The sequence below is a fragment of the Saccoglossus kowalevskii genome, chromosome 1 (assembly GCF_978046115.1).
Source record: "Saccoglossus kowalevskii chromosome 1, keSacKowa6.1, whole genome shotgun sequence".
Taxonomy (NCBI): Eukaryota; Metazoa; Hemichordata; class Enteropneusta; family Harrimaniidae; genus Saccoglossus; species Saccoglossus kowalevskii.
Genome location: NC_140641.1, coordinates 7,495,430 through 7,508,826, shown reverse-complemented (window position 1 = coordinate 7,508,826; position 13,397 = coordinate 7,495,430). Strand labels below are relative to the sequence as shown.

At 32.0% G+C, this 13,397-nt stretch overlaps 1 protein-coding gene across 1 annotated transcript in view; it reads left to right on the top strand.

Moving 5' to 3' along the window:
- Window positions 1-109: 109 nt before the first annotated feature.
- The window catches only part of LOC102805631 (uncharacterized), a 14,638-nt gene continuing 1,350 nt past the window's right edge, over window positions 110-13,397 (top strand). The window contains exons 1-7 of the mRNA XM_006823066.3: window positions 110-200; window positions 2,889-2,960; window positions 8,194-8,265; window positions 8,828-8,910; window positions 9,130-9,165; window positions 9,414-9,486; window positions 12,205-12,370. Of these exons, the coding sequence (XP_006823129.1) occupies window positions 189-200; window positions 2,889-2,960; window positions 8,194-8,265; window positions 8,828-8,910; window positions 9,130-9,165; window positions 9,414-9,486; window positions 12,205-12,370 (514 nt within the window). The 5' untranslated portion in view covers window positions 110-188. The remainder of the gene's footprint in view (window positions 201-2,888; window positions 2,961-8,193; window positions 8,266-8,827; window positions 8,911-9,129; window positions 9,166-9,413; window positions 9,487-12,204; window positions 12,371-13,397) is intronic.

The window sequence follows — 13,397 nt, the reverse complement described above, 5'->3', positions numbered from 1 at the left end:
CATATTTATTTATTTTTTATTTTACCGTAGTAAAACGATTGTAAGTTGAAATTACTATTTATATGTCTGTATGAGTATTTCGATTTGATTTAAATATAAATTGTATTTTTTACTCGACATCGCCTATCGCTGATTAACTTGTGACGAACACCAAGCTGAGAATAACTGAATTCATTGCGAAATCTAACATGGCGGCCCAGGTAATTCTAATGTTCGTTATTAAAATAGTAACATGTGTATTATAGTGGTGTGTATAAAGCGTTCACGTTGAATGAATATACACCACTGTAATATGGAAAAATTCTTGTTTAAAGTAGATCAGTGTACATATTATTTGCGGGTCAATCCAGGTCAAATCAGTTGTAACTTTTCAATGTAAATAACGACGTGGGGGTGTAGTATATTTTATTTGGCACGAAATAATGCATTGAATTACATTATCTATGGTCAATAAACATACAACAACAACAAGTAACAAACATCAATAACAAATAAAACAATAAGTAAGCAAAGAAATATAAAATATTAGTAGTACATGTAATAAGAAACAAAAATAAAATTTAGATATTGTTAGACATTATAATTTGATGAACAAATTTTCCGAGACTGTTAACAATTAAACTATCATTTGAGGTAAATAATTTTTTAAGTAAGTTATCCTTAGATAATTCTTGAATTTTTTCATCATAAACTGAAACCATATTTAGAAATTGTATACGACTATTCTTAATTTCAATATTTTCACAGTCCATGACATGACACATCACATCACATCACATAGATCACATAGTGTACAAATTCGTTCTTCTGGAGGTATTCCTTGATATCTCAACTTTTCAATTGGAAGTGAATGAGCTGAAATTCTAAACCTAGTTAAGCTGGTTCAATGTTTTATATTTTTCATAACGTCCAGGTATGGCTCAAATTTGAATGCTAATTTTATTTTGTTGTACATGTATGTTCGTAATTTGTTATTTTCTGCTTTTTGTAGACTTTGCAACCACATTTTTTCTACATACAATTGTTTTAACTTTGTTTTAAAATTTGAATTATCAATCCCAGCTACACTAGTTTCAGTAATTTCAAGCAATTTATTAATAAATGCTGTGCAAGTATTACCAGTGCTATTTTTTTCTTGGTTGAAAACAGAACACACCAATTCATTACATTTATAATTCAGAATTTCAGCATATGTGTGCAAAGTTCAATAATAATAGGGTAGCATCCCAACTCTGCTCTGACAGCATTATTGCTTGCTTTCTTATGTACATCTAAGGCCTGCTTCAGAATTTGATGTGAAGCTGTTCAAATTGGGTTTTGTCACTAAACAATTTTTCAATGAATGCTTCATTAGTAATAATACTATTTTGTTTTGTACAGTTTAAAAGTGAAAGCACCCCATACTTCTGACCCATACATGATAATTGGTAACACTGTACTTTTAAAAAGATATTTATATTTATATTTCACCTTGATAAACAATGACACCCAAATGAAAATGCAGCTACTTTCGACCACTATGAAAAACGTGATTTGTGATTTTAAATTAAATTACAATTCTATGTAGGTATGCAATTTAATTTCAATTTAATTTAATTAACTCAATTAAAATTCAATCTTATAAAGAATGCAATTTAAGGTAGCGGGACTATTATTTGCATACTTGTTTTCATCTTCTAATTGTGACTAAATGACTACAAATAGACCCGGGAAAGTATATATTTTTAGAATCGCCAGACTTCAAGCTTTTCACAAGTGCATTTTGCATGCCCGTATCTGCAATCTACGACGCGTTACTCAATCAAAGGTGAAAAATTACTTTTTCTGTAAAAAAAATAATTACGCATTTATGCTGGCGATAAGAAGTATTTTTTTCACTTTTCCTAGTTGTTCAATAGTCTGGTAAATTGAATGTGTCTTGTTAGTTTTATTCAAGCAACGCGTTTTAAAAAATAGTGTCCTGAATTTCAATTACTGTTTTAGTCGCATTGCCCCCAACTCAAACCACAACTCGTTGGTAAATAATCGATGAAATAGTTTGTCTGGACACATTCAAGTTCCTCTCATTGTCACCTTAAAGCTGTGAAAATTTGGTGTTAATCCGACGACAATAAGTATACGTTATTTTTTGTTTAAAGACCTTGTATTTTGAAAAACATAAACTCCTAGAAAACGTCCATGAAGTAACAGCAAAGATTTTCAAGCTTGTTAATCGGCACAATCAATTTGTTTTCCCATCAAGGTCTGTTTTACCATGTGTAGGGACATCCAAATGTGTAAGGCTATTGGAAACCAAAAAAATAAAGGAATGGGATAGCTATAATTGGATAAATTCGGCATATGAAAACACCAAAATCAATGATTTTTTTTCAGTGGCTGTGTGACCTTGTGTCTGACACATTCATATGCAAATGACTAATCTGTGAAACAAACAGGGGCGGAGACAAACCACTCAAATGTTTGGAAACACTCATTGTGTGTCAGATAGCTACTGATAACACATCCTAACATTGCTTTGTCTTGAGTTTATCTTTGAAACTTATAGGCACACAGATTAAACCTGTGTTGTTGATTTTGGAAAACACTACTGAGGCTGCCTTGCTTCCCGTCAGAAAATCTATATTTTAACCAACTTACATGACATTCTATGTTATATTGACTTTATCATATGAAAGTTTATGGTGCATTTCATCAATTAATAAATAAATGTGAAAATCGTAATTTTCAACACAAATAATAGTCTCGCTACCTTAAGTCAGTGCCATAAATATATGAGTGACACGTGTGTAGCTATAATGCAGTGGTCCTAATTAAACTAAAAACTTGTAGTACATTGTACATGTATAAATAAACTGTACAGGTTCATTAAATGTTATTTCTGATTTCAGGAGGCAGAGAAGGCCGCCAAAAAGAAATTGACTGTGTTTCTCAATGAAATGCTGAAAGTGGGCACAGTCAGAGTAAGTATGGAATGTAGTTACTCTATTAATAGCGAATAATATTAGACTAAATAACAAAAATATTTGCTTCTGGCTCCAAGATAGTCCAAGAAATTTCATTTTTACAGTATTTTGACAGAAACCAGAAAAAAATAGTCCTGAGTGGCCCTTTTTGAACAGATGTGCACATTAAAAAAAATCATTTTTGTTGGCTTTACGTAAATGAGAGAAGTATGTCTATGGTCAAACTAGTGAATAATAAATGAGAGAAGTATGTCTATGGTCAAACTAGTGAATAATAAATGAGAGAAGTATGTCTATGGTGAAACTAGTGAATAATAAATGAGAGAAGTATGTCTATGGTGAAACTAGTGAATAATAAATGAGAGAAGTATGTCTATGGTGAAACTAGTGAATAATAAATGAGAGAAGTATGTCTATGGTGAAACTAGTGAATAATAAATGAGAGAAGTATGTCTATGGTGAAACTAGTGAATAATAAATGAGAGAAGTATGTCTATGGTCAAACTAGTGAATAATAAATGAGAGAAGTATGTCTATGGTCAAACTAGTGAATAATAAATGAGAGAAGTATGTCTATGGTGAAACTAGTGAATAATAAATGAGAGAAGTATGTCTATGGTGAAACTAGTGAATAATAAATGAGAGAAGTATGTCTATGGTGAAACTAGTGAATAATAAATGAGAGAAGTATGTCTATGGTGAAACTAGTGAATAATAAATGAGAGAAGTATGTCTATGGTGAAACTAGTGAATAATAAATGAGAGAAGTATGTCTATGGTCAAACTAGTGAATAATAAATGAGAGAAGTATGTCTATGGTGAAACTAGTGAATAATAAATGAGAGAAGTATGTCTATGGTGAAACTAGTGAATAATAAATGAGAGAAGTATGTCTATGGTCAAACTAGTGAATAATAAATGAGAGAAGTATGTCTATGGTCAAACTAGTGAATAATAAATGAGAGAAGTATGTCTATGGTGAAACTAGTGAATAATAAATGAGAGAAGTATGTCTATGGTGAAACTAGTGAATAATAAATGAGAGAAGTATGTCTATGGTCAAACTAGTGAATAATAAATGAGAGAAGTATGTCTATGGTGAAACTAGTGAATAATAAATGAGAGAAGTATGTCTATGGTGAAACTAGTGAATAATAAATGAGAGAAGTATGTCTATGGTGAAACTAGTGAATAATAAATGAGAGAAGTATGTCTATGGTGAAACTAGTGAATAATAAATGAGAGAAGTATGTCTATGGTCAAACTAGTGAATAATAAATGAGAGAAGTATGTCTATGGTGAAACTAGTGAATAATAAATGAGAGAAGTATGTCTATGGTCAAACTAGTGAATAATAAATGAGAGAAGTATGTCTATGGTGAAACTAGTGAATAATAAATGAGAGAAGTATGTCTATGGTGAAACTAGTGAATAATAAATGAGAGAAGTATGTCTATGGTCAAACTAGTGAATAATAAATGAGAGAAGTATGTCTATGGTCAAACTAGTGAATAATAAATGAGAGAAGTATGTCTATGGTCAAACTAGTGAATAATAAATGAGAGAAGTATGTCTATGGTCAAACTAGTGAATAATAAATGAGAGAAGTATGTCTATGGTGAAACTAGTGAATAATAAATGAGAGAAGTATGTCTATGGTCAAACTAGTGAATAATAAATGAGAGAAGTATGTCTATGGTCAAACTAGTGAATAATAAATGAGAGAAGTATGTCTATGGTGAAACTAGTGAATAATAAATGAGAGAAGTATGTCTATGGTGAAACTAGTGAATAATAAATGAGAGAAGTATGTCTATGGTCAAACTAGTGAATAATAAATGAGAGAAGTATGTCTATGGTGAAACTAGTGAATAATAAATGAGAGAAGTATGTCTATGGTCAAACTAGTGAATAATAAATGAGAGAAGTATGTCTATGGTGAAACTAGTGAATAATAAATGAGAGAAGTATGTCTATGGTGAAACTAGTGAATAATAAATGAGAGAAGTATGTCTATGGTGAAACTAGTGAATAATAAATGAGAGAAGTATGTCTATGGTCAAACTAGTGAATAATAAATGAGAGAAGTATGTCTATGGTGAAACTAGTGAATAATAAATGAGAGAAGTATGTCTATGGTGAAACTAGTGAATAATAAATGAGAGAAGTATGTCTATGGTGAAACTAGTGAATAATAAATGAGAGAAGTATGTCTATGGTGAAACTAGTGAATAATAAATGAGAGAAGTATGTCTATGGTCAAACTAGTGAATAATAAATGAGAGAAGTATGTCTATGGTGAAACTAGTGAATAATAAATGAGAGAAGTATGTCTATGGTGAAACTAGTGAATAATAAATGAGAGAAGTATGTCTATGGTGAAACTAGTGAATAATAAATGAGAGAAGTATGTCTATGGTCAAACTAGTGAATAATAAATGAGAGAAGTATGTCTATGGTCAAACTAGTGAATAATAAATGAGAGAAGTATGTCTATGGTGAAACTAGTGAATAATAAATGAGAGAAGTATGTCTATGGTCAAACTAGTGAATAATAAATGAGAGAAGTATGTCTATGGTGAAACTAGTGAATAATAAATGAGAGAAGTATGTCTATGGTGAAACTAGTGAATAATAAATGAGAGAAGTATGTCTATGGTGAAACTAGTGAATAATAAATGAGAGAAGTATGTCTATGGTGAAACTAGTGAATAATAAATGAGAGAAGTATGTCTATGGTGAAACTAGTGAATAATAAATGAGAGAAGTATGTCTATGGTGAAACTAGTGAATAATAAATGAGAGAAGTATGTCTATGGTGAAACTAGTGAATAATAAATGAGAGAAGTATGTCTATGGTCAAACTAGTGAATAATAAATGAGAGAAGTATGTCTATGGTCAAACTAGTGAATAATAAATGAGAGAAGTATGTCTATGGTCAAACTAGTGAATAATAAATGAGAGAAGTATGTCTATGGTCAAACTAGTGAATAATAAATGAGAGAAGTATGTCTATGGTCAAACTAGTGAATAATAAATGAGAGAAGTATGTCTATGGTCAAACTAGTGAATAATAAATGAGAGAAGTATGTCTATGGTCAAACTAGTGAATAATAAATGAGAGAAGTATGTCTATGGTCAAACTAGTGAATAATAAATGAGAGAAGTATGTCTATGGTCAAACTAGTGAATAATAAATGAGAGAAGTATGTCTATGGTCAAACTAGTGAATAATAAATGAGAGAAGTATGTCTATGGTCAAACTAGTGAATAATAAATGAGAGAAGTATGTCTATGGTCAAACTAGTGAATAATAAATGAGAGAAGTATGTCTATGGTCAAACTAGTGAATAATAAATGAGAGAAGTATGTCTATGGTCAAACTAGTGAATAATAAATGAGAGAAGTATGTCTATGGTGAAACTAGTGAATAATAAATGAGAGAAGTATGTCTATGGTGAAACTAGTGAATAATAAATGAGAGAAGTATGTCTATGGTCAAACTAGTGAATAATAAATGAGAGAAGTATGTCTATGGTCAAACTAGTGAATAATAAATGAGAGAAGTATGTCTATGGTGAAACTAGTGAATAATAAATGAGAGAAGTATGTCTATGGTCAAACTAGTGAATAATAAATGAGAGAAGTATGTCTATGGTCAAACTAGTGAATAATAAATGAGAGAAGTATGTCTATGGTCAAACTAGTGAATAATAAATGAGAGAAGTATGTCTATGGTCAAACTAGTGAATAATAAATGAGAGAAGTATGTCTATGGTCAAACTAGTGAATAATAAATGAGAGAAGTATGTCTATGGTGAAACTAGTGAATAATAAATGAGAGAAGTATGTCTATGGTGAAACTAGTGAATAATAAATGAGAGAAGTATGTCTATGGTCAAACTAGTGAATAATAAATGAGAGAAGTATGTCTATGGTCAAACTAGTGAATAATAAATGAGAGAAGTATGTCTATGGTGAAACTAGTGAATAATAAATGAGAGAAGTATGTCTATGGTGAAACTAGTGAATAATAAATGAGAGAAGTATGTCTATGGTCAAACTAGTGAATAATAAATGAGAGAAGTATGTCTATGGTCAAACTAGTGAATAATAAATGAGAGAAGTATGTCTATGGTCAAACTAGTGAATAATAAATGAGAGAAGTATGTCTATGGTGAAACTAGTGAATAATAAATGAGAGAAGTATGTCTATGGTGAAACTAGTGAATAATAAATGAGAGAAGTATGTCTATGGTGAAACTAGTGAATAATAAATGAGAGAAGTATGTCTATGGTCAAACTAGTGAATAATAAATGAGAGAAGTATGTCTATGGTGAAACTAGTGAATAATAAATGAGAGAAGTATGTCTATGGTGAAACTAGTGAATAATAAATGAGAGAAGTATGTCTATGGTCAAACTAGTGAATAATAAATGAGAGAAGTATGTCTATGGTCAAACTAGTGAATAATAAATGAGAGAAGTATGTCTATGGTGAAACTAGTGAATAATAAATGAGAGAAGTATGTCTATGGTGAAACTAGTGAATAATAAATGAGAGAAGTATGTCTATGGTCAAACTAGTGAATAATAAATGAGAGAAGTATGTCTATGGTCAAACTAGTGAATAATAAATGAGAGAAGTATGTCTATGGTGAAACTAGTGAATAATAAATGAGAGAAGTATGTCTATGGTCAAACTAGTGAATAATAAATGAGAGAAGTATGTCTATGGTCAAACTAGTGAATAATAAATGAGAGAAGTATGTCTATGGTCAAACTAGTGAATAATAAATGAGAGAAGTATGTCTATGGTCAAACTAGTGAATAATAAATGTAAAATTGAATTTCTGTGCACTTATGTGGAGATGAACTTCTAATAAAGCAATTATGGCGTATACTGTATTTTAATTGTAATTAAGACTCATGTCAAGTTAAATAGCGTTTTCCTAACGTAATATGCTGATTCACTCTTTCTTTCATATTTTGAAATATTGATCTGCTTCACAATTAGAACTGATGCATAAACTTTTCATTTCTTAAAATTACTCAAATCAAACAATCAACGATAAAATACTGTTCAATCTTTTACGAAAAAAGTAGTTTGAAAATACAGAATGAATCCTACTGCTTTACATGCTTTGTTGAATGACAATTAAAGAAGGCAGTACATAAAAGTTGTGAGGTACATATGTTTCCTCACATCATAGTCTTATATAATTACAGGGATTCAAATATTTTGTTATGTATATGCGAGGAAGAGAAGAAATGATTTGTAGGGTACAGAATGAACCATTGGTAAGTTTAATTGTTCCTCAATCACTGATACTTGACGTAGAAACCTACTTGTAATTTTTGAGAAAAATGGTAATAAATTGCATGATAATATTGGTTTATTATGTACTATCATGAAGGTATTGTCTTATGGCACTATAAAATACCATTCGTTTGTGTGTTAGTGATGTATTTTTCAAAACCCATCGTTAACAATATATGATTTTTTCAACCAGTCTACAATTAAAGAAAATGGCATAATATCTCTTTGTTGTAATACTGACAAAATGGCCACTAACCACTAAAATACAATCATTATTTTGTCAAAAATTTATAAGCTGGTGATCTCAAACATTTTTTAAGTCAATATCCTTATAATGCCAAGGAGTACAATTTATTGCAAAAGGAATAAATTCTGGGTATTTGAATTTATGAGTAGGGTTCTACCTTAAAATATTTTATACTGCCTCATATCCAATCTTACTGTTATGTTCATTAACTTGATATGTAAATTATACACTAATTACAAATGTCTTTCAGTGAATTATTTCAATTGACTAAAATCAATGTATACATTTTTTCGCAGACGCCGTCTGAGAGTGAACAAAACACCCCACTGAGTTTCTCATTCAGTGGCAGTCTCAATGCCGCAAATATGCCTTTTGATGAGTAAGTCTGAAATACACCGATTGTAATCTTTCTCTTTAGTGTTTCACTTAGCTGTAATGGTGGATAACGACACAGTGTTTAGTGCCTGGCAGTGAATATTTCCAACATAACTTGCATAATATCAAATGAATGGTTTGAAAAAATCAATTTTGTTGTCAACATTTGTAATTATCTTCTTGCTCGATATTCAATGAATGTTTGTTTTTTTCAATTGATCAGGGGGTCCTTGATGTTATCTGCAAGAACACAGAAAAGGTATGCCCTTGTTAACACTCACATGCAATGATGATCAATCATATTTATGCCTGAATAATTTGGCGAGTCATCTATAATTGAAAAATACATATATTAAATATATTTTCATTCGCATCATTTCAAATGCTTGAAGCTGTCTTAGTCAGAAATAACATTCACATCAAATTGATTTACTGTCAACTAAACCAATTTACTTTATCAGCACAGAGATATATCATGTAACATGTGTATGTTTTGTTTATTGTCAGTCTAAGTGGATTTGCAGAGATTGATGTGGGCCTTCCACCAGCATCACCAGTTGAGAGGGAAATTGCACAGTCTGTGAGTAACTATGTTGAATAGCATGTTTCAACACTATTACCGTACTTCCCCGTTCATAAGCCCGGGGCCTGAACATGTAAAATCAAGAAAATTAGGGGATGGGCTTATACTTGAGGACTACCTCAGAAAAGATTTTTTGGGGAGAGTTAAAAATGTAATCATCTTCCCACCCACGAAAAATTATCCATTTTTCATTCACAGCACTGGTCTTGGAGAAATATTTTTAGGGAAAAAATGCGAAACGAGCTGCCGTCATTGATTTCCACAACACTTTTTAGAATGAGGAAACAAACATGTTCATAAAAATACACACATTTTATTACAATACAGTTTACATATCGTCTGATTTTACAGTGCAAAAATGTGAGAAAACAGTCGAAAGGCAAGATCTTTATCATTATTTTCGCTGTGGAATGTTATCGATCGTACGCAAATTCTCAATACAAAGCAATTTCCGCCATAGTGTTTTTAGTCCCCGTTCGAACAAAGTCCGAAAATGAGGACTTATAATTCAATCTCTGTGCGTCCGTCCGGAGTCGTATCTCAAAATCTTTTGGACCGATTCCAAGCATTCTTTGCATGTGTCTAGTACTTTATGTGGGACATATGCACATGCAGTGGTTTAGCGATTCGATTCAAAATGGCCGACTGGCAGCCATCTTGTTTTTTGAAAATGTTGTATTTTGGACATGCTTTGTCAGTTTTCATTCAAACTTGGTACATAGATTATACATGTTAGGATACATGTCCATGATGATTTATTTCACAATTGGATCAAAGATGGCCGACTGGCAGCCATCTTGTTTTTTGAAAATGTTGTATTTTGGACATGCTTTGTCAGTTTTCATTCAAATTTAGTACATAGATCATACATGTTAGGATACATGTCCCTGACCGTCCGTGAGTTCCTGAGTCTGTCCGTCCAACCGTCCGTGTGTCCGTCTGTCTGTGCGTCAGTCTGTCCAACGTCATATTTCAGAATCCTGTGGACCGATTCCGTTCATTCTTTGCATGTGCCTAGTACCTTATGTGGGACAGATGCACATGCAGTGGTTTAGCGATTCGATTGAAAATGGTCGACTGGCAGCCATCTTGTTTTTTGAAAATGTTGTATTTTGGACATGCTTTGTCAGTTGTCATTCAAACTTGGTACATAGATTATACATGTTAGGATACATGTCCATGGCGATCCATTTCGCAATTGGATCAAAGATGGTCGACTGGCAGGCATCTTTTTTTTTTTTTTATGGGGTATCTTGGACGTGCTCTGTCAGTTTTCATTCAAACTTGGCACATACATGTACTTTATACATGTTAGGATGCATGTCCATGACAATTTGTTTCAAAATCTGGTCAAGGATGGCCGATTGACAGCCATCTGACTTTTTGGCCTTACTACTATATTTCCACAATTTATGTACCATTTTTATTCGTATTTGGCACATACATCATACATATCAGTGTGTTTCATAATCAGATCAAAGATGGACGAATAACGGCAGTTTTTATTTTGGCCATATTACTATGACACGAAATACGTGTTTTGATGTAAATAAACATTCTGTTGTATACGCCACTTGGAACTCAAGTTTCAAGGACACGCTCGCGACAACCCCTCCGCTTTAATATGACGAGCACAAAGAGAACTTAACGGGGACTGTGTCATTTTCAATGACTTGTTCATCATGATTTTACCTGAACAACTTCCTTCGAGCTAACAGACGAATTTTTCCAATTATTGACACTGATTTCTACAAAAAACAGTGATTTTTTTCCCTAAAAGCTGTTGATTCGCAATTTTCGAAAGGTAAACTGAGGGTAGAGGAAGTATTTAAACCTTTCACGGTCACCAACAAGTCGTGTCGAACACACCCCATTCATGATAGTCTCAATGGACACAATTTTTCAGAAAAGTAAAATGATGTTCAATGACCATACTTGACGATCACTTATTGGTGTTTCAAAAACTACTGCTCAAAAGAAATATGGATTATCTCAGTATTGCAACATCGGGGTTCATCCTGAGTAAATAACAGAATAGAAAATGTGCGAACCATGTTCCGTACGTTCGCCCGCAATGCACTCTGAAATTAATTTGACTTTTCTCGTAAAAGCAGGAAACAAACTACCATACCATACCATATTTTTATGCAATGAAATATACGTTTTACATGCATATTTTAATAAATGTTGTTGACATCCGGTAAAAACACCCTGGGCCTATACTCGGGATCCCTCAACTCATTATATGTCTAAAAACAGAGACTTATACTCAATGAGGGGCTTATGCTTGGGGAAGTACGGTGTATATATATGTATGGTGTATGTCATAATCTAGCAACGAACAGAGTGGTTAATATAATTATTATATCCTGGATTAAGTGCTTAAATGAAGATTAAATCAGTGCAAAGCACAAACATGGCTGTCACCAATCCATCGTCAATAATGAATCATATCTGATTTCATTTGATTTGATTGTGTTTATGTTTAATAGACTTTAATGTTTGCTGAGATCTCTCTCATCATGCCCACTGTTTCGTTATCATGGTTACATAGGTCAGGGGAACTGTGGACAAGATGACAAGAAAGAATAGTACAGTATTTAGGGAGAAAAAATTCTTGTGGTTGTCTCGCTCTCAATATCTCGATGGCCATTTGTATCTAAGATTGAATTGTCTTTTATATTGATATTGACATTGAATTTATTGAATTCTCAGGACGATAACTCCACCCTATTCTTAATAGCTGGCTATGCACGCTATGGATGTCCATATGTGTGGGTTAGATCAAACCATGAAAGGCTTGTTAAACTGAGTGGTAATGAATCTTTCAACAAAGACAGTCCTTTGAAACTTAAAACAACAGCACACTGGTCAGAACGAGGTAATATATAATTAATATTCACCAACTAGAGTAGTACAATATAGGAAGTGAAGTACTCCCATTTGTTTGCATGTGTTTATATTTAAATTTTTTGCTTCCATGTATAGCACAAATAGAGAATAATGTATCACATGAACCACTCAGTGGATTGAAATGCAATGTGGTACACAGATACCTCACGATTCTCTCTAGACTGGATTAGATTTGGGGTCAAATCTGTTAATATTAATTATGTAATTTGCATACTAATTAGCTACTTTTAGCATGTTTTGTTGTTGTTTATATTTTAAGAAGCGAATAAATTACAATAATCAGCTAAAAAAGTTTCAGTTTTCATGGTACATACAAATTTTTTTTGTAGTTGAATACCAAACACTATTTTGGAATTATTCTGAATTATGTTTCTACACTATTTAACTTTTTCCAGCATATTTTGTTGATATCTTAACAATAGCTCAATGGGTTAAATCTTACATGCATACTGTTTGTGTAGTTGCATGACTTTAGTCTGTAATGTTTGTAGAGATGAATATCTGCTATCAGTTTGTAACTGTTAATTTGCAGTGATTAACTTTAATAATACTAGTAGTCTGTTTTTTTCAATATCATTATTAGTTTATTCTAATGGTTATAAAATTTACACATGCATAGCTGTGATTATCAAGTATTTTCAGCCTTTTTATTTTGTTTTGTATATCTTAAGGCCTCATAAAAAAAAGTTTCTGGTCTAATTATTTTCAAAAATGGGCCAGGGGTGATGTAATTTTCTTTTGGCTAAAATCTTTGATGGGAGCATAATAAATGAATTTCATCAATTTGTCAACAGTGCAGTGCAGTGATATGATGACTAAAAACATTACTTTTTTGGGGGTTGTAACTACAATTTAATCAAATGGATATTTAATCACAATGTATCATCAGTGTTGGAGCAGTCTATAAAACTAACACTTTTTGTTTTTTTGTAAACACTTGTTTAAGCATATCTCGTAATGGGTGTTGCAGCTTTCCACAATGAGTTTTGTTTCAG